General features: G+C 42.1%; 1 protein-coding gene across 50 annotated transcripts in view; it reads right to left on the bottom strand.

The window, feature by feature from the left end:
- LOC110527697 (R3H domain-containing protein 2) overlaps positions 1–23,644 on the bottom strand; it is an 80,613-nt gene that overhangs the window by 22,047 nt on the left and 34,922 nt on the right. For 11 of the 50 annotated variants that reach the window (XM_021609150.3, XM_021609152.3, XM_090240714.1 and 8 more), the window contains 10 exons: positions 14,932–15,184; positions 14,554–14,789; positions 13,020–13,061; positions 10,861–11,068; positions 10,360–10,438; positions 9,866–9,925; positions 7,446–7,586; positions 7,182–7,290; positions 6,775–6,870; positions 6,314–6,345 (listed from right to left, as the gene is read on the bottom strand). In XM_021609150.3, coding sequence (XP_021464825.1) covers positions 6,314–6,345; positions 6,775–6,870; positions 7,182–7,290; positions 7,446–7,586; positions 9,866–9,925; positions 10,360–10,438; positions 10,861–11,068; positions 13,020–13,061; positions 14,554–14,748 — 962 coding nt within the window. In that variant the 5' untranslated portion in view covers positions 14,749–14,789; positions 14,932–15,184. Of the gene's footprint in view, positions 1–5,160; positions 5,215–6,313; positions 6,364–6,774; positions 6,871–7,181; positions 7,291–7,445; positions 7,587–9,865; positions 9,926–10,359; positions 10,439–10,860; positions 11,069–13,019; positions 13,062–14,553; positions 14,790–14,931; positions 15,185–23,644 lie in introns of all 50 variants that reach the window. The other 39 variants (XM_021609147.3, XM_021609151.3, XM_090240706.1 and 36 more) reach the window with 9 other exon arrangements.

Raw genomic sequence — 23,644 nt, 5'->3', positions numbered from 1 at the left:
TTGGCCTCCATCACCCGTTCGGCGTGATCCTTAGTGCTTTTCCTGGTGCCATTCAGCCCCACTCATCAATATGGTGCGCTTCAAATTCTTCCACCTTCATGCGCCGTCGGGAGTTTCCCCAATAGGAATATGTCAGCGCTATCACCATCTACCGGGTCTTAATGTCTATGATAGAAACACACCGTCTCATTGCAATATTCATAAGGTGCTGTCACCCTGGATGAGGGCTGCTGCCAAGATTATCAATCACATTTGGCATTATTAGAATGCATCCAGCGACGACCAGGACGCTATCAACTTGTCATAACCTACTGTCCTACCCCAACATCGGCTCACTGTCGCTATGTTTACGTTCTACGGCTTACCTTTTCTTACTTCTATCTTAATCTAATATGGATTTTATTGCATTTCAATCAAATTTGACAAATGCAAGTTCGGGACAGTAACTTGATGACAGTGTTTGAGCATTCAGACTCATCACCTAAAATGCTGACAACAAATGCTTGGATTTTTGACTAACAATAGAAAATTAAACTCAACTGAAATACAGTGGGGTGCGATGACTGCACATACTGTGGTACCCTATTGGAGGGGAATATCCACAGAACAATAACAAGCTATACCACCACAAGACATCGCTGGCAGGCAAAACGGCCAAGTCTGCTAAACTCGTCTGTGCCAGATATTCTGAGAAATGACTGAGGTATCCTAAAGCGGATTTGAACTTTGTCTCTGCCATCATTTCCTATAACCTAAAACAGCTTCTGGACATCGGAACAGCGATCACCAACCTTGATTTGGGAAGAAAATGTCTACTTCAAAGAGTCTGCAGCTCTGGATGTTCTGCTTACTCCGGACCAGGGCTGTTACGGTGACCGCATTACCGCCACACCGGCGGTCACGAGTCATGAAAGAAGTCAAATTTCACATGACGTTTAGTCACAGTAATTAGCTTTCTCCAAGCTCTGAAACTGCTGATGGTCATTAGTAAACTTGCTAAATGCCTGGTACTCAGCACTATTGTCCCTCTAATCACTCTGACGTCAATGCAAATGTAGGCAAAAATCTAATCAAACACTTCACGAGAGCCCATGTTGCACAGCATTTCTATAGACTATGAAATTATGTGCGAAAACTGTGATGGCCTCTATTAGAAAGAGGATCCCATCAGCTATCTATAGGCTAGGCCTACTATATTTATCAACTTTCCTAGTATTAAGCACATTGCTCGTCTTTACAACAGTATTGCCTACTTGGCTGGCATAAAATGGACCACGGGAAAAGCGTCCTCCATTTGTTATTTAAGTGCATAGATGACATGCCCCCCCCCCCTTCTACCCCTTATTGATACAGCTGCATGTTAATGGTCCATTCTAAATTAAAACAAATTAGACACATTCTATTTTGTGTATGTAAAGCCCAGATTAAATCAAGAATAGTCTAATGGGTGACAATATTAGCCTATCACCTGTGATTTATATAATATCACTTGTGAATGATGCCCAGTGTAAGGAAAGAAAGCATACATATTTTTTGGTGACTTTTTAAAATCAGTCCCACACCTCATGTAGCCTAGCCCATAGGCCTATATGTTTTGATAAGGTTTGTATCACAACTAAAATGGCCCCCCCAAAAATCTTAAAACAAAGCATTAATCCGCTTTACAATTGGTGTAGAGCCTAACTGGCATACATAAGCAGCATGTGAGTTTTTTATTTAAGTAGGCAAGTCAGTTAAGAACAAATTCTTATTTACAATGACAGCCTACCAAAAGACCTCCTGCGGGGACGAGGGCTGGGATATTTTTTTTTATTTTTAAATATAGGACAAAAACACACATCATGACGAGAGACCACAACACTACACAAGGAGAGACCTACGACAACACAGCATGGTAGCAACAGAACATGGCAACAGCACAAAACATGGTACAAACATTATCGGGCACAGACAACAGCACAAAGGGCAAGAGGGTAGAGGCAATAATACATAACGACCAAGCAGCCACAACTGTCAGTAAGAGTGTCCATAATTGAGTCTATGAATGAAGAGATAAAAATGTGGTTGTATTAATCTATCACATCCCACAACTGTCCCAGACTATGTTTGGAATATTTATTTCTCGCACAGAATAGGTCAAATTTTGTATTATGGGGGATAGTGGATTGACATAGGCTAGTGCTTTTGATGTTCGTTAGGCCTCTTGTTGGCTGTTGAAAAGTATGTGGACAGTTCTTCCAATATCATCAATGGGCACCTCGGAATTGGATAAGGATGTGCGCAGTTGCGTCCCCAATGTGTCTCGTCTTCACTTGTAGCCTGTGAGAAAGATCCGATCACATGACGGACAGCCATGTGAGTGAGAGGTATGTCGGAGCACGAAGAAAGAAGGGAATTAAAGTTATATTCAGCCCAAGGGCACAATGGCCACCAAAGGTATGGATTCTTTTAGGGGGCATTACGGCCACACAAAGGGGATGCCGCTGGGAAATTTGAGGCATTATTAAGTGCTTGTGAAATTGTAAATGAGAGACTGATGAAGTGTGTACAGCCTGCACAAAAACCAAGCAGGGCTCAAGCCTTTCATACAACTTTTTTAAAATCATCATTAGTCACATAACACAGCCTGAGAATGTATTTAAAAAATCTAAACATATAGCCCAACGTTTGTATCACAACTAAAGTTACATTAATAACTCTAAATTAAGCATATAGGAGTACCTGTTTCTTTGTTAACCGCTCAACATAGAATAGCAAGCCCTCAAATTGTTTGGAGAAAATATCCTTTATTTTTTTTAAGCTTTGTTCAATTGTATTCTTCATACTATAAAATATGAGCGCAGCCCACATCCATATGGCACAGCCAGATCAGGACCTAACAAAGACTCAGTATGCTATTCTGTTCTTCTGAAAGAGACTACATTTTCTTCATATCGTGTTTCTTTAGACCTGTCTAAAATAAATAATGCATTTATTGTGAAGGTATAGGCTATATTAAAACAGATTTTTTTAGACTTTTTAAAATGTAGATGTTACAAAACGTTTGCATCAGTAGCTTGTAGGTTACCCGTGGAAGCCATTAGATGCTAAACGTGTATGTTAATTAAAAGGTCAATTATCGTGAGACCGGCAGTAATTTGCTTGACAATTACCGGCTGACAAAATAGACCGCCGTTGCCCTCTGTTCAATTGGCAAGCATGCAGTCACTGGAGAAAAACGGGATGAGCTCCATTCGAGACTATTCTATCAACGGGACAAGAGTCATGGCTGAACGAGGACATGGATCATTTACATTGAGCAAAAATATAAACGCTACATGTAAAGTGTTGGTCCCATGTTTCATGAGCTGAAATAAAAGATCCCAGAAATGATCCATATGCACAAAATGAGTAACTCTCAAATTTTGTGCACAAATTTGTTAACATCCCGGTTTCTCCTTTGCCAAGATAATCCATCCACCTGACAGATGTGGCATATCAAGAAGCTGATTAAACAGCGGGATCATTACACAGGTGCACCTTGTGCTGGGGACAATAAAAGGCCATTAAAATGTGCAGTTGTGTCACAACACAATACCACAGGAGCATGCAATTGGCATGCTGACTGCAGGAATGTCCACCAGAGCTGTTGCCAGATAATTGAATGTTAATTTATCAATTTGGCCGTACACCCAACCGGTATCTATATCTGTGACCAACAGATGCATATCTGTATTCCAAGTAATGTGAAATTCATAGATTAGGGCATAATTAATTTATTTCAAATGACTGATTCCCTCATATGAACTGTATCTCAGTAAAATCAATGAACGTTCCGTTTATATTTTTGTTCAGTATACATCTTGCTGGTTTTTCTATGCATCAAGACCAGATGGCAGATTCGAGTAAGACGAAGGGAGGGGCGTGCCCCTTTGTTAACAACAGCTAGTGCACGATCTCTAATGTTAAGGAAGACTGAAGTTTTTTTTCAGAATACAATAAGCTGCAGACCATACTATTTACCAAGATAGTTAATACACATTTTTATACTGTAGCTGTTCATTTACCACCACAAATCAATGCTGGCACTAAGACCGCACGCAACGAGCTGTATAGGGCCATAGGCAAACAAGAAAATGCACATCCACACACAGAAACGCATACAAGGCCCTCCCTCTGGAAAATCAGACCATAACTACACTGAGAATACCAAACATTAAGAACACCTGCTGTTCGCGGCAGTCAAGTCATTCCGCCAAAAGTTGTTTACAATCTAGGCCGGTTGTGGCCACAACTAGACCTCGTTTCAAGAAACAATCGTATTTGTACAGTACATTGTTTAAAGCACACTTGTGTCTCAGTCACAAACAACAGCTCCAATAAGCCCGCTATAGTGAACGAGAGGCTTGTAGAATCATGAGTATTTCAGAGTTTTTAGTTCGTCTTTCGCCTGTGAGCTCTGGGCATTACTGAATCAAATTAACAAAATGAGTTGAAGAGTCATTCTTTTTGACTGAACGACGTGAAAAGATCTGAGTCAGTAAAAAGTCAAACTTCCTTTCACAAATGTCTATGGAACTAATTACAACCTACCTCAAATCCCTTTTTCAACATTACTGAGCTAAGTCGGCTAAAGACGTTTCAGTATGATTGTTTCACTGCTGCAGATCACAACCAAACACAGAGAGATCTCTCCTTAGGATACCACAGACAGTAGTAGTAGTAGTAGAGACAACTGCTGTGCAAGTAGTAGAGCAAAGATGAAGGGGTTACAAAACCAAACCAGATTAACAACCACCAAATCAACAACAAAAAATAGGGGGATGCAATGCAGTAGTACAGTACTATAAAATATGTAGTAGTGGTGATGACAGGTAGATAATAAGTAGTACCCACTCCCAGAAAAACCAACCACAAAGCAGCCATGCAGTGGACCTCACAGTGCCAACCCCACGCCAAGCAAGAACACCCGGTGGCTACATCCGAAATGGCACCCTATGCCCTTTATTGTCCACTACTTTTGACCAGACCTCTGGTCAAAAAGTAGTGCACTATCTAGGGAATAAGGTGCCATTCCGGACGCAACCAGTCAGTCATAAAATCACCACTAGATAGAGGGTAGATGGGCATGGCAACACAATCACAGGCTACTAATCACACATCACCAGGTTGTGTCAGTACCTAAAGATCTGTCTCCTCTTTTGAGAGCTAGAGGAGTAGCCTTCAGTGGAAAGTCTGTTGGGTGATAGTGGAAGGAGAGAAAGGCAAGGCCGGGTGTTAGTGGGTGGGTATAGGAGAGGGGGCCAGGTAGGTAGGTAGGTAACAGTGCTGCACTGTATCTAACCCCCAGGACAGAGAAATAATGCACACAGAGCAAAAATGTAGACAGCTCAAAACAAGGAACAAAGTTATCATACTTCTTTCCTTCTCTCAGTACATCTGTTTAATAATCGTTCATGTCTATCAGAAAGGGAGAGGGGTTGAAAGCTGTACTTATTTGTTTGGAATATATTTGGAAAACTATTCTCAGCTACACATGAATATCAATTCACCCCACATTCCAACCAATTAATTATACACTAGATGACTGATAGGGAGCGCTGTGTTGAAGCTACCATGGCTCCCATCTTGGAACTCCCCCACCGTTGTAAAACATATTTAGGAAGTTATAGAAATGCATTTATTAATGTCTAAATTAATTTTTGCCACATTTATTCTATTACAGACACCTTAATTCAGACTATTAAATTATATTATGTGAGCTAGCAATAAAATATTTTAAAAATGTCATTAAAGTATCATTTTTAAAGATCACTAATGTTACTGTCCCCACTACAACAAAATATCTAAAATACCTTTAATTGTCTTGTAACATTTCATTGAAATACTATAAAATTCCTTTCGTTCCTGTGGAGGACTGTTACCTACTGGGGAGTGCCAATATGGCCGACTGGTTGCTACAAAGCCTCTCAATGGCCAATACATAGCATCAGCAATCCAGGGTTTATACACATCATTAATTCCAACTCAACAAAACCTAACCCTGGTCCGTGAAACTTCAACATACTGCCAGCATGATTATATTGCCAGCATTATTGCATGTGAACCTTGATGTCTTGAAATACACCTAAATGTAACTTGGTGGCATAGTTTGATGGTGCCAGGGGGGTTGGAACAGGGTTAGGAGCCCTGATGTGACCAGGCCACCCCCTGACTACTTCTCCTACCCACCTAGGGGAGTAAACTGGCTGGGGACTAACTCCATACTCCCTTTACAAGTGCACACATGAAGCTGTCCATTGTGATGCATACTGTACTGTTACTGTGAGCTTACCTGTTGTCGTTGATGTATCCATTTTGAGAGGACTGAAAAGGAAGAGACACCTGTACATTACGAATAGCTACAGCTAGTCGATCCCAAAACTATATTTATTTATTAGCAATAATTGGACCGGGTAGTTTATTGAGAACATATTCTCATTTACAGTAACTGCCTGGACAGTGAAAACTGACTCATGTCAATTCTGTCAAGTACTGTATAAGCTAAGGTTACCTAAGGTTCACCGATGACCTCCAAAAATATTAACTTCACTTATTACTCTCCCGTCTAATTCTATTCCACCTGAATAGACTCTACTGTATGAAGTAAGCCGTTCTCTCTCCACCCATAAGTTAATACAATTAGCTGTTAGTTTATACAATGGGAGGAATGGTTAGTGGAACAGACAGTGGGGGACAAGTTAACAAGTTAGTCCAACTGCCCATCTCCACTGTTGAGTGTGCCCCACCACTTACTTCTCGGGCGAAGATCCGGTCTCGTACCCTCTGATACTCCTCCTCCCTCTCTTCTATTGACTTGCTGCGCCGCCCATCCTGCAGCGGCACACGGATCTGCGATTGGACAAGAGGAAAGAGGGGCGGGATCAGCAACCTCATTGGACAGAAGTGGTATTCACTGAATACTCTTCAGAGCATCTTCACAAAAATACAGTAAGTGTGAGGAAAAACATGCAATTTATTATTCAACAATTTGTTATCAATACTAAAGTCAATGGGATATATGATATTCAGCCTTCTCATATCTCGTGTTGTAGAAAGATCAACAAAGCTAAAGAGAGCAAGAAATACTTTTTAAAATGATTAAAGTATTTTAAAATCACTACATTATAAAAAGCTACACTTGAAGTAGTGTCTATCATCACCTGATTATCATCCTTGTCCATACTAACATCGTCTCTCTTGAGGATAAACTTCTTCTGGAAGTCCAAATTCCTTTCATCCTTGATGTGCTCGGAGAACCTTTGATCTGGGCTGAAGAAGAAAACATATTCAGCAACTCTTGGTCGAACAATGGAAGCTATTTGTTTCTTTGTCTTACAAAGTTCTACTAATTGTCCTCCAACTTCTATTCATTGCCATTTAAGTTCCACTCATGGTCTTCTAACTTCTACCATTCTCCCACTCACATGCGTGTGTTGCCAGTCTTGTTGATGATGACGGCCTTGCCAGTCTGGTCTACGTTGTGGTCCATGCCAAAATAGGCAGCTACACGGTGCAGCAGCATGCGGTGGTACGATGTCATCTGGGGGAACTTCTTGTACTGGTTACTGGATGGGAAAGGAGAAGATGACACCATAGAACTACATATTATATTAACTACATATTATAACTAATTTAATAGGTTGGTGTCCATCACAGATATCCTATCAGTTGAGTAATGATACCCTTGTGGAAGTACAGTGTCTCTACACATCTTTCTTAGATAAAATTGTAAAAAAGACTAAATAAACTCGAGATGAGAGTAAAGACACCATCTGTGTGGTAAATAAACGTTTTGGTCCACCAGCCGCCATTCAAGATTCTTTACCTGCCAAAATAGGTTTTCCGCAATACAGGTCATATATATTCTATATATAAAAAAATCCAGATGACCGTGCTTTCTGTTTTTCTAAAACAATAAATGTATTACTAGTAAGAAGTAAATGGGGTACAAATAAATAATTTAGATCATTTAGTTCTACAATCATTTAGTTCTACAACTGAATTTCAAAAATAAACAAAGTGCACAAAAGTTCAGGGTCCGGATTCACAAAATGTTTTTTCAGAACAAATATATAAAGTATTTTAAAGAAAAAAATAAGAAGTTCATAAGATATTTCGTAAATGCAGTTCCTCAAATTTTCTAAGGAACTTCGTAAATATCTTATGTGGCATTGACATTCGTGACGTGCTTGAAACCAATTAATAAGCCTATGCGACAGGAATGATAGGATTGTTATTTTGTTATTTTTCACACATTATAGGCATCAGACTAGCTATATCAAAGTCAAAAGTGGATAATCAAGGAAAGTGCAATAAAAACTTCAGCAAACAAGAGCTTGAAGTGACGGTGGAGGAAATGGCAGCCAGGAAAAGGTTGCTGTTGGGGAGACTTGATAACTGCGGGGTCACTGCAGAGACCAAAAAAGAGAGGATGGGCGAGATTGGCAGAGTCTGACTCTGTATTCCGGCGTATGGCAAGGGACAGTGAAGCCGTAAAAAAGAAGTGGTCGAACATCAAGTCGGCTGCTAAGAAGAAGGAAGATGAGAGACAATTCATGTGGAGCAGCTGGAGGAGAAGATTGTCATCCATGATAGAAGAGATGGTGGTAGAGGGACTGCGCGACCGGTAAGTAAGTTAGCTCACATGTAACAACTTTATAGCCAACATAGCTAACGTTAACGTCGTAAGCCGAGTTAGCCAAGTGTTTCTTTGCAAATTGACGAGATAGCGCAAGCTATTAAACACGTCTAGAATATTGTTAATTTCTAGCTAGCTAGATAATGTGCGTTTAATTTGTTTTCTTGCTGTACTTAAATACCCGGTAGCCAACTGTCTGTGACGCAAGAAAATGTTAATGGTTACAAAAGTATCCATTCGTCTCAAGACAAGGGTTTAGCTGCCCTAAAGTTAAGTACATTTCCAAGAAGAAACCTAAAACATTATTTAGAAGAACCCAATTTCTTGCGTATACTCTTAGGAAGAAATATAGGGAAAAAATTAAGAACATTTCCAATAACTTTACTGAGAAATAGCAACTTTGTCTATAGTTTAGGGAAAAAATGGACGTTAAGAAATTTGTTCTTAAGGTTTTGTGAATCCGGCCCCAGGGCACCACGCTGGAGTTCACGATGTGCTCCCGAGTAGAAATGTAGCAGCACACAAATACATCTAGGAGAACAAAAGTATTTGAGTGTTTTAATGATAAGAAATTACTAAAAGTTCATGAATAAAAGTTTTTAGGAGTGATCCATGCTCAAACCTTAGGTGAGACCAAAAATGTAAAGCTGCCCCCTTAAGGGACGAGCAGTTACCATGGTAACTTGGGTACTCGCTTGTCTCTGATGAAAGAATTCCGTCTTCCTAGTGGCATTGAACAAAACAATATAACTGGCCATGAAACACGAGGACAAAGTCACATTTTAGTAGCCTTCCTTGTCAATTTTACCAACTTCTTCTACATGCGGCATTTAGATTTTAAAAAAACAAACAATGTTCCCAAATGGTCTGTGTGACCAGCTGCCAATGTGGCTGGTAAAATATACAATATACAAAATATACATTCTTACATTCCTCCAATGACCAAATCTCCCAACATTTGGCGGGTGTTAATTTCCAACCCTGTATACCATCCAATTGACAGGAGGACACAGATTTCCAGGCTGATATACCAACTACAGTACAATATACCATCTAAAAATACTGTGACGGAGAGGCATAGAAAGCTAAAATGTAAGTAGAGTGAGTTGAGTTGCAGTAGAGAATGTGTATGCATCCCAAATGGCATCCTGTTCCCTATCTAGAGCGCTACTTTAGTGTACTATATATATAGGGAATGTGTCTCACTCGTCGTCATTAATGAACTCCAGGATATCTTGTTCTAGTTTCAGCAGCATCATTCGATCCCTGTTGGGGAGAAAGAGAGGGAGAGTGAGGGAGACGGAGAGAGTGGCAACTACTCATACAAAGAGCAAAGGCTCCATTCACCGCAGTGAATACTCCAGCAAACTGAGGCTGGGCAGCTACTGTAGCGTCCAGACCACCGCAGGATTACTACAACTGCAGCAGCATTCGCTTACAGCCGGAACCCAACTTGAGATCTGTGCACGTAACTTGGATTTTCACTTCAGTCATGCATTGATGATAGATTTGTGGAAAAAAACTTGTTGCGATTCGGCCCTTAGAGCAGAATTTCTCAATCCATTTCCATTACTAGGGGGACCTGCAAGCTCATATGGCAACAGACTACATCTAGATACCATTTAGTGATGTGGCTGTGATAGGAGATCGATAAGGTTCCTCTGCCTCAGGTTGTTTTTAAGTGTGTGTATGTGTGTTACCTGGGGTTGTTTTTCAGTGTGTTGACCAGGAACTCGTGCACGTCGATGCCGGTGGAGTCTGTGTACTCCTGGCTGGAGTCTGGAGGGGAAAGAGACAGAAAAAAATGACACCACACACACACCATCTACAAACCGCACGCATGCAATCAGGAGCATCTACACACACACAAAGCGTCAGAGGAGTCAGAGAGGGTGTTGTTTCAAAACGCACTTAGAGGATTGTTTCCATGTCAACTATTTTCTGCTACGCACAAACACAAACGTATACATTACGCTCGTGTGCACGCACACGGTCAGAGTTGCTTGGCTCACAGTGTGTTGTTTCTGAACACACGAATGGAAGAGCTTTTTTTACACACACTCTCCCTAATAATAATAATAATAATAATAATAAAAACACTCCCTGCATAACCCTCTTCAGCGCTACATTTAAAAACCTTAACTCCTGAACTGATATTCATTGTAAGGACAACCATTTTTTCCCTCAGGTAGGTAGCTTACCTCGAGAAAGCATCTTGCGTGGAGTCTTGTCCTTGTTCTTCTCCTCGTTCTCGTACTCATCCTTAGAGGACTTCTCCTCCTCCTTGTCTGATGGGCAGCTGATGTGTAGCTGGATGATGTCCTGGTCTGGAGGTCCGTCAGTACAGAACGGACCTGATGACTCCTCACACACCGCCAGGCTCCTCACCAGCTTCAGCTTGGCATTGGACTATCATACACACAACCAGATAGGAGAAACTTAGTGTACTGTGGTCCTTAGATACAAATAGACCAAACAACATTGCACACTGTAAATATTTTTAAACATATGTTAAATGTTGTAGTGTAAAGTAGGTAAAAGTTAACTGATGTGAGAGAAAAAAAGCTGCATGCCGGCAGTGCTGAGCGATTAGCTGAAATGTCAGTTTATTTACGTTAGCTCAATTATATGAAAACCATTTACTTTTTGTGTTTTTTTGTGAGCTCAATGCGCCTTTTCTGTGGAGAGAAATCATATCAGGCATAAACTGTGACGTTGCAGGAAGGTGTTGTCTTCAACAGGCCAATATTCATAGTTAATCACCACGTTTTCTGCACTTAACTACAATGACGGGAATCCATTGCACCTAGCCTGTTCTCATGGGTTCTTGCCCGGGCAAGCCTGTGGGGCCGGCAGACAGACGAGGAAAGGAGTGACAGAATGCTTCAAGAACGAGAGGGATATAGACAGTTGCTTAGGTACAGTGCATTCGGAAAGTATTCAGACCGCTCCACTTTTTCCACTTTGTTACATTACAGCCTTATTCTAAAATGGATTAAATAGATTTTTCCCCCTCATCAATCCACACACAATAGCCCACATTAAAAAAAAAGGAAATATCACATTTATATAAATATTCAGACCCTTTACTCAGTACTTTGTTGAAGCCCCTTTGGCAGCGATTACAGCAGAGTCTTCTTGGGTATAACGCTACAAGTTTTGGCACACCTGTATTTGGGGAGTATCTCCCATTCTTCTCTGCAGACCCTCTCAAGCTTTGTTGGAATTGTGAACCTTCTCCCCAGTCTGAAGTCCTGAGCGCTCTGGAGCAGGTTTTCATCAATGATCTTTCTGTACTTTGCTACATTCATCCACCCCCCCGCAGAGAATCTTGTTTCTCATGGTCAGAGTCCTTCAGGTGCCTTTTGGCAAACTCAAGCGGGCTGTCATGTGCCTTTTACTGAGGAGTGGCTTCCCTCTGGCCACTACCAAGGCCTGATTGGTGGAGTGCTGCAGAGATCGTTGTCCTTCTAGAAGGTTCTCCCATCTCCACAGAGGAACTCTGGAGCTCTGTCAAAGTGACCATTGGGTTCTTGGTCACCTCCCTGACCTAAGCACTACTCCCCCGATTGCTTTCTAAAAAACTGTTTTTGCTTTGTCATTATGGGGTTGTGTGGATTGATGAGGTGGGGGAAAAAATGATTTAATCCATTTAATTAAAAAAGCCTTAACGTAACAAAACGTGGAAAAAGTGATGGGGTCTGAATACTTCACGAATGCAATCGTGTCTACCCGACAATACATCTAATTGATAGATCGCTTGTATTGAGCAGTATGCCTGATCTACTTTGAAGAACTACCCACTAATCGCTCAGCACCAGCAGACATGCATGTGATCCTTTTGAGATGTATAGCCTTCATAATCCAAACGTTGGGAAGGATTTCATTTGGTGGAAGGGCTAACCCACTTCCCATCGTCTCAATCTAGTGAGAGAGCAGATGATGTCATGATGAAGCCTACACTAGAAATAATGTAGGGACAGACAGAGGGAAAGCGGTTTGATGCAAAGACCGAACCCAGCTGCAAGGAGGGTGTGCGTCTGAGTGTGGTGTGTGTGTGGTGTGCACAGACAGAAATGAGATGTAAGGGAAGAGAACATGTATTATCCTATTAGCAAGGAAATTGTGAGTACACACACAAAAGCCGACTTCCATAAATACACTCGGTAAGCTGAGCTCATGGCTTGGGGGGCCTCACCTCTGCGACTTCTCCTGGTCTATCTAACCTTCTAACTAGCATGAGCGAACTTTGTGGATGATAGAAAGGGTCCTACTAGTCCTAACGGGTGGACTTAAGTTCCTGGATTAGGATCACGATATGCAAACTTAAATGCAACAGACAGAATAATGCAGTCCTTACCCTGGCCCTTTTCCTCCCATGGCCGTGGTTCTGAGCCCTTCTCTGCAAGGGGAGAAAACGTGGTAATACTAAGAATACTAGCTACACTCAAAATTACAATTTCTTAAGATTTACAACGTTAAATAACGTTTGTGAAAACCATATTTTAGTGAGAGAAAAAAGTTAAAAGGATTGGTTCACTATTTTAGAACCAAATCTCTATTAATGTAAATGGCATGTTATGGAAGGGTCCAAACACGAACCGCACCCGCAATATACTTCCCCATTGCTCATTCTGCAGTATGGGGTCTCCGGAGAAACATAAATAAACACCCAAATACATCCTTTTAGAAATGGCGAAGTTCTCAGTGTAGTGCTGCGGGTCTTTAGATGTTGTAAACATGAAATTGTGTAATGACGAACTTTATCTGCAAGCTTCTATTCCATTTTGTGCGAATCAAGTGGTTTCCGCCTACCAATTGTTCTGCTTCTCCGTGTAGCCCGCGCTGCACAGCTGGTAGGCGAAACCACTGGATTGGCACAAGATGGAATATAACGTTGCTGATAAAGTACTGTTCACCTGACATTTCTACTCCATTAAGATGCAGATAGTGTTTGAAGCTAGAAGCACAGCTAGCAACATATTTTACTGTTTCTACTAGCTAGCTACAGTCAAGCTAGCTAGCTACCTTTGACTGGACCAAGTGTAACAATTTGCTAGTAGTACTAGTCAGCTGCATGCATTAAGCAAGCAGAAACACAACTAGCTAGATACTCTTGCAAACTGACTGACATGCCATAATATGTAGTTATGCAGTCTAACCTGTTAACTAGTTTGGAGTGCTTGTCTGGTAACAGCATAGTCACTAGCTAGCTAGTCAGCAAGCCAGACAGAGCAGGTAGCAGCTACCTACAGTGAATCGACCTAGCTAAATAGACACCTATGCTTCAAATTCAATATTCAAACAAGGCATGAAGATAACATTCAATTTGTTTGTAATGTTTCAATGACAGGCATTCCAAAGAAGGGTTCAATTTGTCTCAACTGTAAAGACATCCATCCCTGCCAACCCACCCCCACTACACTCCTTTCACAAGCTTGCAGCACATACGCATCATGGCCATAAGCAACTACGTAATGCATGATGGGAGATTCAGTTCAAACAGAGCAGGAAAAAACCCTTGTCTGCAAAAATATACTTTGTCATCACAATATAAATGGCTGAATATGTTCTAATCTAAATAGCCACAAAATTCACTGACATTGAATTCTGGACTGTAGTATTCCTTAAAAACCTTTCCAGAAATTGGAACTGGAGTGCAGTGCAGAGGAGACAAAGGGTGCTTCTCAATAATCTCTCTTTCCTCCAGAAGTGTGCACCTGTTCACGACAGCCCACACATTTAAAAGCATTGGATTAATGTTGGCATGGACTAGAGTTTCCATATACCAGTCATTTCCTTTTCAAACCTATGAAGAAAAGTGAACAAGTTCACACTTCGGGAGAAAGGAGAGATTATTGGGACACATCCAAAGTTGCCTGGAGGTCAGTTACCTGTGAGTCCTGTGTGGCACTCTCCTCTGCCTCCATGCCCTCCCCAGTGCCTCCAGTCCCAGTGCCCTCTTTCCACTGGCAGGGCTCGGGGGATGGGGAGAGCTTCCCTCTGTTACTGGAGTCATCATGGAGCACTCCACTACTTCCACTCTCACCCTCCGTCTGGATATCCTCCCCAGCCAGGCTCACAGACATCTTCTCAGGGGAGGGTGGAGGGTAGGAGGATCCAGAGACTACTTCAAGATGAGGAGGGAGAGAGAGGATAGATCCATTAAATGGTCCTGAGTTTCAAATGCAGTACAGGGCCAAGGAAAACCCTAAACATGGTAAGAATCAGGAGACACGGACAATGTGGTTAATGTATACAGTGAACAGTACCTGAGACAGATCAGCTATGCTGATTCCTTATGGAGTGGGTTCCCAGGAAAGGGTCCTAAAGAGGACTGTGCTGGTCCGCTAGGTGAGGGCATTCCATAGCAAGTTCTGTACAGGGGGGAGGTAGCCGGTGGGAGAAACAGCTGACACAGGGAAGAAGGGGGTTGCACCCGCTGACTGGGTCTGTCTGTCGATCCTTCCGTCTGTGCGTATCAGTGAAGCAGCATGTTGAAGATAGTTCCACCAGCCACGACCCCTGGGGATAACAGGAAGACAATGACTTCACTAACAGTTACAACACACTGGCTCTCTGACTGGGTCCAGTCTGACTCACTGCTCAAAGCGTGGGATGAGTAAACCATAGGGCTAGCTGTGGAAGTAGGAATTCAGCCAATGCATGAATGACCACTTGCAGACCAGAGCTGAAAAAAGTATGGTTTTCGCTCAGAAACATTTGTTTTTTTAACCAATTTACACAAACTGACAGGTGAGATGGCGTGTTTCTCTCTCCCACTCATAAACAGCACTCCATTAAACATTACCATGACGACATACTGCTAACATCTTCAGGACAGGCAGCGCTCTCACTACTCAACAACACACACACACACAGGAAGACTAATACCAGAAGCTTAGAAAAACGCACCATCTGTCCCACAAACACACACTCCAGCTTTAACACAGTTTCCTCTGACATCATCAGGAGGCTGTGTTTGAGAGATAGTGTGTGTGCGTGTTTGGGAGAGTATGTGTGTGTGTGTGTGTGTGTGTGTGTGTGTGTGTGTGTGGTGCTGCAGCAGTATGGCAAGCAGGGATTCCCACAGCAAGGGAAGACCCAGGCACAGCAACAGCGTCATCAATGACCAGGGCACGCACACGGATGAACGCCAACCAACTACACTCGGCGCTGAGGAGTCCCGGCTTATCCACAGAACAGCCTTATATCTACGCAGATAAAGACAGGGAGACACGGACACGTTGCAAAACTCTCACACAGTCAAACACACACACGTCAACATTATCGAATGACTAGATAAAGGTCTGAGCAGAACAAATGTGTAATTTTTTGTTTGGAGAATAACATGGCTGAGAGACTGTGGCTCTAATGGGCAGAAGAGAGGGACATGCTGTGCTAAAAATAACACTTATTTGTCTCTCTCTGCCAGAAAAACTGAATGAGTGTGAATTTGAGGTGCTTATGAATGAAACGGGCTACCCCTGCCAGCCTATTCTCAGCTACCATTTCCTCGCTCTCCCACTTGCTTTTTCCTCCCTTCTTCACAGGCAGAGTTGCCTGGGAGACGGTGACGTCATTCTCAGCTGCTGCCATTGGTATGGGGGGGGGGGAGAGATGGAGAGAGCAAAAGGAAGATTGATTTTAGAAATAAATATGTAGATTAGAGAAAACGGAGCCGAGGAGAGCAGGAAGAAGAGACCCGAATCATCAACGTCACATAACAGCTTTCTAAAAACGAATGAAAGACACATGAAATGGTCTCAATGGTCAACACTAGACATTTGCAATAGTTAATAAAAGCCTACACAGCATCCTTTAAAGGGATAGTTCACTCAAAATCCTAAATTATATTATTTTCCTTACCCTGCAAGCAGTCTATGGACAATCCTTTCTATGGTTTCGTTTCCCTGGCACTATCCCCACACGCTAACGTTTGTTTCCATTTGTCACACAAATCCAATTCAATTCACTGGACCGATATTAGCATGTCCAAATCAACCGAAAGTATCTCAAATTGATTGTGAAGCTCAAAAGCCCCTCATAGATGATTTGAACATGTGTGAAAAATGCTAATATCTGACTTTGTGAGTCATCTTTAGTCTCAATAGTTTTGTAGGCCAAACTGTGACGATAACGTCTAAAGCGTCCTAAGAAGACAGATTTTCGGGATGTCTTATGGTCCAACACTGCTCTAGCTCTGTCACCTTTCACCATAGATGCGCAACCCATGCAAAATAAAACACATCTTGCTTTTTAGACAGATTTTGATTCGATTTACAAAGGCCTGGGAAATTGTAGGAGAAGGGTTAACAAGCAACATGTCCTGTCATACCCCTGCTCTGTACAACCCTGTGTGGATGAACCGGTCATTAGGGATGCACGATATAGCGGTGAACATATCGGAATCGGACGATATTAGCTAAAAATGCAAACATCGGTATCAGGTATCATATGTCTAGTTAAAAAACGATGTCAAAGCTACTGTGCATACCTATATAAGGTAGGTGACATAATAACGCAGTGTAAAATGTTGCGCTACACATGCAACACAGCATTCCTAACCTAGCCCACAATGTCTTCTGTGTGGATCGAGCAGTCAACGAGTCGAGCAGTCATTTGAAAGAGTAAGAACATTTCAGTGAGACAACTAAAAGGCAAAATCCATTAAAGCCAAGATAATGGAATTCATTGCCCTTGACAATCAACCGTTCTGTCGTGGGTGATGTTGGCTTTTGCCGACTGGTCGAGCACCGGTACACACTACCAAGTGCACTATTTTTCAGACATTGCCCTACCGGAGTTACACAGTAATAGCGTCACTGCTATTAGCTTCCAAGACATACAAACTATGGAAAGCCGTTTGGGTCTTCGCGTGTCCAAAAAGATACAGCTGCACTGTCAAAGCTGTACAAAGAAGTCTGCAAACAAGCAAACGCCGGCCACGAACGATGTGTTTACAATATTGCGTTGGTAATAAAGCGTAATTTGTTTGACCGCAACTTCTGGGGTAGCCAGCTTTAGCTTGGTACCTAGCTAGCACCAATACATTACCCGATGTCAGAGGAAGGACAAAAAGATCAAGGACAACAACCACCCGAGCCACTGCTTGTTCACCCCGCTATCATCCAGAAGGCGAGGTCAGTACAGGTGCATCAAAGCTGGGACCGAGAGACTGAAAAACAGCTTCTATCTCAAGGCCATCAGACTGTTAAACAGCCATCACTAACAGAGGCTGCTGCCAACATAGACTCAATCTCTAGCCACTTCAATAAATAACACCACTTTAATAATGTTTACATATCCCACATTACTCATCTCATGTGTATATACTGTATTCTATACCATCTTGCCTATGCCACACGCCATCAGTCATCCATATATTTATATGTACATATTCTATTCATCCCTTTTCATTTGTGTGTATAAGGTAGTTGTGAATTTGTTAGATTACTTGTTAGATATTAGTGCATAGTCGGAAGTAGAAGCACAAGCATTTTGCTACACTCGCATTAACATCTGCTAACCATGTGTATGTGACCAATAAAATTTGATTTGACAACCAGCCTGAAAACAATGACCAGTAGAAACTGCAGTTATTTTCATTATTCTTAGCAATGATTTAGGAATCATTGTAAGAATTAGCTAGGTTGCCACTTGTTGTTAGTCTATTGAAATTGAACTTCAGTTAATGAAAATAAATAGCTAGCCAGCTACTTAACCCTGTTGCCCAAAGCTAATGTAATAAGCAGCCAGCTAGCTTAATCTTGCTAGTGAGGTTAGACCAGACCGGGTTATGTGTTGTGAAGCTAGCCACAATAAGCATTAGGCACAAGTTGAATTTGCGTACTGGCTTCAAAATAAAAGTATGTCATTGACAGTGATGCAAATGAATACAAATTAGAATTATGCCAAACATTTATTTTGAAGGCTAACCGCAAAATCCACTATTGTGGCAAGCTTCACATAGATGGGTCCGACCACCATTAATCAAATAAGAACTGTCTTATAAATTAGGGAAATTTTAGATTACATTTAGCTATATAGTTAGCTAACTACAGCTACTGAAACAGATTGTTATTTTTTTGACACGTAAAAACCCAAAACAGCATTCCAAAGAAGTCCTGGTTGAGAAGGAAACAAATGAACAACGAAACAGCACAGCAAGAAAGTGAAATAAATATGGTTTGATTATGTTTTACTGGAAATGGGGACATACGTAAATGCATACAAAATAACATTTTGGTCAGTGTGGTGTAACCTTTATTTAACTAGGCAAGTCAGTTAAGAACTAATTCTTATTTACAATGACGGCCCGGACGACGCTGGGCCAATTGTGCACCGCACTATGGGACTCCCAATCACAGCCGGATGTGATACAGCCTTCTGGCTTTTTTGCCATTTTCAGTGCAGGAGGTACAAAAAGCCCTGAAATCCTTAGATAAGAGATTTCCTGATCCTTGCTTTTTAAAACTGGCTGCTGATGTCATAGCTGAAACACTTATGTATCTGTTCAATCTAACCCTGAAATGTAATGAAATTCTAAGGATCTGGAAATCAGCACTTGTCCTACCACTTTCAAAAAGGGGGAGATCCAACTCCTAAATAATTATAGTCCAATCTCAAAGCCGTCACCCGTGGCGAAAATACTTGAAACCCTTGTAGGTGAACAACTATACTTTATACACTATTTTATCAATGTACCAAATCAGACTTCAGGAAGAAGCATAGCACAATTACAGCAGCCATGAAGGTTTTGACAATGAAGCTCTTGACAAAAAACAGCACTGTGCCTCACTTTGTATTGATCTCTAAGGCTTTTGATACAGTTGATCATGCTATACTGAGGCAGAGATTGTCGAGCATAGGTCTTTCGGAGCATGCAGTTGCGTTTGCTAACTATCTGTCTGATAGCCCATAATTGAGTGCACTGAGTTATATTAAATTGTCTGTCTAATGGTGTGCCCCAGGGCTCTGTACATGGTCCCATCTTATTCACTATTTATATAAATAATTTAGACAAATGTGCAAAATACGTAACTTCACTGTTATGCTGATGTTATTTATTGTTGTGCCTCGTTTTTAATTTGACGTTTTATGATTAAGTTAAACTCCTGTGTTTTCTATGGTTTTTACTAGATTGCTTGTAGTTTTTCATGTCTGTCTAATTGTGTAATGACTTGGTCTGACAAAATAGAAGAGAAAGAGTAATAGAAAAAAGTGTTTGGAGAGTGTGTGTGTCTCATAGAAAGAGAGTGATCAAATTTATTTTATATAGCCCTTCGTACATCAGCTGATATCTCAAAGTGCTGTACAGAAACCCAGCCTAAAACCCCAAACAGCAAGCAATGCAGGTGAAGAAGCACGGTGGCTAGGAAAAACTCCCTAGAAAGGCCAAAACCTAGGAAGAAACCTAGAGAGGAACCAGGCTATGTGGAGTGATGGCGCGAGGGAGCGAGTGATGGAGCGAGGGAGAGAGAAAGAGGGTGAATGAGTCAGAGCTGAGCGTGTCCCACAGGAGTGAGTGGGCTGAGCAGAGAGGAGGAGGATGACGTCAGCAGGCTGACAATTTAAGAAGACATTAAAAGAGGAAGAGGAAAAAAGAACACTGCAGAGAAAAGAGAGGGGGAGGGACAGAGCAGGGGTATCCTCTATGACACATATGAGGAAAGAGTGTATGGCAGGTCAGGATTGAGAGAGAGAGAAAGAGAGAAGAGAGAGAAGAGAGAGAAGAGAGAGAAGAGAGAGGAGAGAGAGGAGAGAGAGGAGAGAGAGGAGAGAGAGGAGAGAGAGGAGAGAGAGGAGAGAGAGGAGAGAGAGGAGAGAGAGGAGAGAGAGGAGAGAGAGGAGAGAGAGGAGAGAGAGGAGAGAGAGGAGAGAGAGGAGAGAGAGGAGAGAGAGGAGAGAGAGGAGAGAGAGGAGAGAGAGAGAGAGAGAAGAGAGGAGAGAGAGGAGAGAGAGGAGAGAGAGGAGAGAGAGGAGAGAGAGGAGAGAGAGGAGAGAGAGGAGAGAGAGGAGAGAGAGGAGAGAGAGGAGAGAGAGGAGAGAGGAGAGAGGAGAGAGGAGAGAGGAGAGAGGAGAGAGAGAGAGAGAGAGAGAGGGGGGGAGAGAGAAAGAGAGAGAGTTATATGAAGAGATGGTGCGTGAGAGCAAAAGGTGTTGGCCAGGATGTCACACCTCCCTCATTCATTACGAATGACAGAGAGGAGAGAAAGAAAGGAAGAGGGGATACTGATCTTTCTATGCATTATTGACAAGGGAAGGAGTGCTGGAATGTGTGCGGGGGAGCGAGAGAAAGACAGGGGTTATTTAGGCCAAGACAGCATGAGAGCATTTCTTTATGAATGACTAACAATCGACTAGCCTATTGCCTACCTCACAACTATTTTCACCCACACTTGTCAATATCATTCATCATCACCATTAGAATATAAGGAGAAAGGGCAAGTCACAAGTACACATAAGAGTGTTACTGGGACGGGATGTACCCTAAGCCAAAAACAACTGTATGAGTCACCGCCTCTCAGCACTGCTACCCACGGAGGACAGACAGGGGGACTCCACCATGCAGCAGCATCCTTTCATGTCCACAAGCCTTTACATTCACATTTCCTAACAAACGGGCAGATTATTCAAGACACTAAAATACCAGTGGAGTTGCACCCATTGGAGTTAGGCATGAGGTTAGGACTAGGCTACATGTGTTGAAATCTAGGATAAATCTGTGCCAATGAGTGTGTATCTTGATTAGCCTCATTCAAAAAATGCTGCCTGCAACAGATCGGTTGCTACATTTTCATTCACTCACACAAAATGTGTGTCAAGACAAACATCAGAAGCTAGTCCCGCTCCCATTACAAACCTTATGTAATTTCAGCACTTTTTATAGTACAGGAAGGAGGAGCAGTCAGTGATGAGAGGGAGAAAGAGAGAAATGGCAGAGAGCAGAATTTTTTTTTTCTCAATGATGAAACGGACTGTGCTGCTGTGTGATTGGCCCATGCCTCCACCAATGGGAGGCCCAGCTCCATGGCAACAGGCTCTGTCACCAAGACTACTTTCTGTCGTACCCCCTTCCTTCCTGCCTGCCACACACACACACACACACACACCTCTCTTTTTAGGCTATATCACCCTGCTTCCTTCCCCAATTACCTGGCTCTGTGCATTTAAGGAGTTCAGCTCACACACAGAGAGAGATAAAAACATCAGGGTTTCGCACACTGGTTTATGTACAGATCAGGGTTTCACCGGACATTTGACAGGCCGCATTTTAATTTTACCGGACATTTATATGCATTGGGTGCGTAACCTGATTAGAGTGTCCACCCACTGTGCTCAGAATGACATCAACCCATTTTAGATTATGGTAATTCATATTAACAGGGCATAAAAGGTGATGCAACGATGTGCAGCCCATTTTTTACCAAATTCTCATGCGCACTTTGAAGATAGTTATTCTATCCACATTTACAGTTGTGGGATGATAGATCCCACATTCATACAACCAGTATGCCTAGGCTACAGCCCAAAAACAGTAAAAAGCAAGAGTCTGACGTAACAGATCAGAACGTTTAGCTTAAAATGTTGATAAACATATTTATTCACATTATAAACGCAGTAGGCCAAGTGCAAATGTTTGTTCCACAAAGCACATGAGAACAGTTTCATGGGACAGATGTAAAATATCGTTTCGACATTTAGAAAGAAGAGGGGATCTAATATGAAACAACTAGCGTGGGTTGCTAATATGACTAGGATTGTGCGTTTGGCTACTGGACAATGAAAGAAAGTGTATATCAAATAATTGGTCTGATTTGGGCTAGGCTACTTTGAAGCAAGGTAAGACATGCCTCAAAATATGAAGTAAAAAAAAAAATGCAGGTTTCAAACAATTAAGTATATGTTTTGAAAACGCATACTGCCTCCAGCTCATTGCAAAGTGGTGTGTGACGTGCTGATGAAGCCTACCTTCCATTTGCCTATGCATTTAGTGTTTGGGATGCTGTAGCAGCAGCTCTCGTGCTGTCTGGCAGATTTCCCACTCAAAGGCCCCATCTGTACTCGTGTGATAAATAAGAAACATAAACGAATATACTGAACACACAGGCCAATTTAATACCACTAAACTATGCAAATTAACCTACAGACTGATAAGCATGGCCAGTCAAATGTGTTGACAGACTGCTATTTCCATCAAATAATAGGCTAAAAGCCTTTTCTTTTTCTCCCAGACAATTGGCTGGCACCAATTTCATTTATCGTCTTTTCTATTTAAAAAAAAAAGTATTTATTTTGGGCCAAACCTGGCTATTACCGGCTAATGTAAATCCTGGTACAGATGGTTGACTCCCTCACACACTCTGCTCTGTTATGTTCTGTGTTATGTTGGTGAATAAGCGTACTGGTGCAGGCTGCAGCAGATCTGCTCCAAGTGAACCCTGAACTTAGCAGATTTGAGGAGCAGACAAACACAGAGAGAGGGAGAAGGAGTGAGGTCTGAAGAGCTAACTAGTAAACCTCGACAGATAGAGAGGTGAACTTCCTGTTCCGGGGTCCTGCACTCGCATATGGACAGCTAGTAGCCTACTCAGCCCAGCCTGAGCCCCACACATCATTAGGCTGATTCCCTACTTTCCACATACTGTGCCAACGTAGCCAAAAGCATTCACCAAATGTTTCATAAATACCTTATAGTTCTCCAAACATTGCCAGTTAAAACACATGGCCCTTATAATTTATCTCAAAGTTAGTTCATACAGTAGGCTTCAGTGTGTGGGGTCAGTGTGGAATTCCTTCCTTCCCTCCCTTTACACATCCTTCCATTCAGGGGTTTTATAGGAATGCCTGAGCCAGACTGCAGCCCCCAGGGAAAGAGGGGATGATTTGAATGGAGGACACCATTCAGCCAGCCAGGCACCATGCCACACCCTTCCCATCCTCCTTCACTTTCTCAATCCATCCATCCAGCCAGGCCCCCTG

The sequence above is a fragment of the Oncorhynchus mykiss genome, chromosome 7 (genome assembly GCF_057628025.1).
Source record: "Oncorhynchus mykiss isolate SJ-2025 chromosome 7, ASM5762802v1, whole genome shotgun sequence".
Lineage (NCBI taxonomy): Eukaryota > Metazoa > Chordata > Actinopteri > Salmoniformes > Salmonidae > Oncorhynchus > Oncorhynchus mykiss.
The sequence above is the reverse complement of the archived record's forward strand: the minus strand, read 5'-3'. Positions and strand labels throughout refer to the sequence as shown.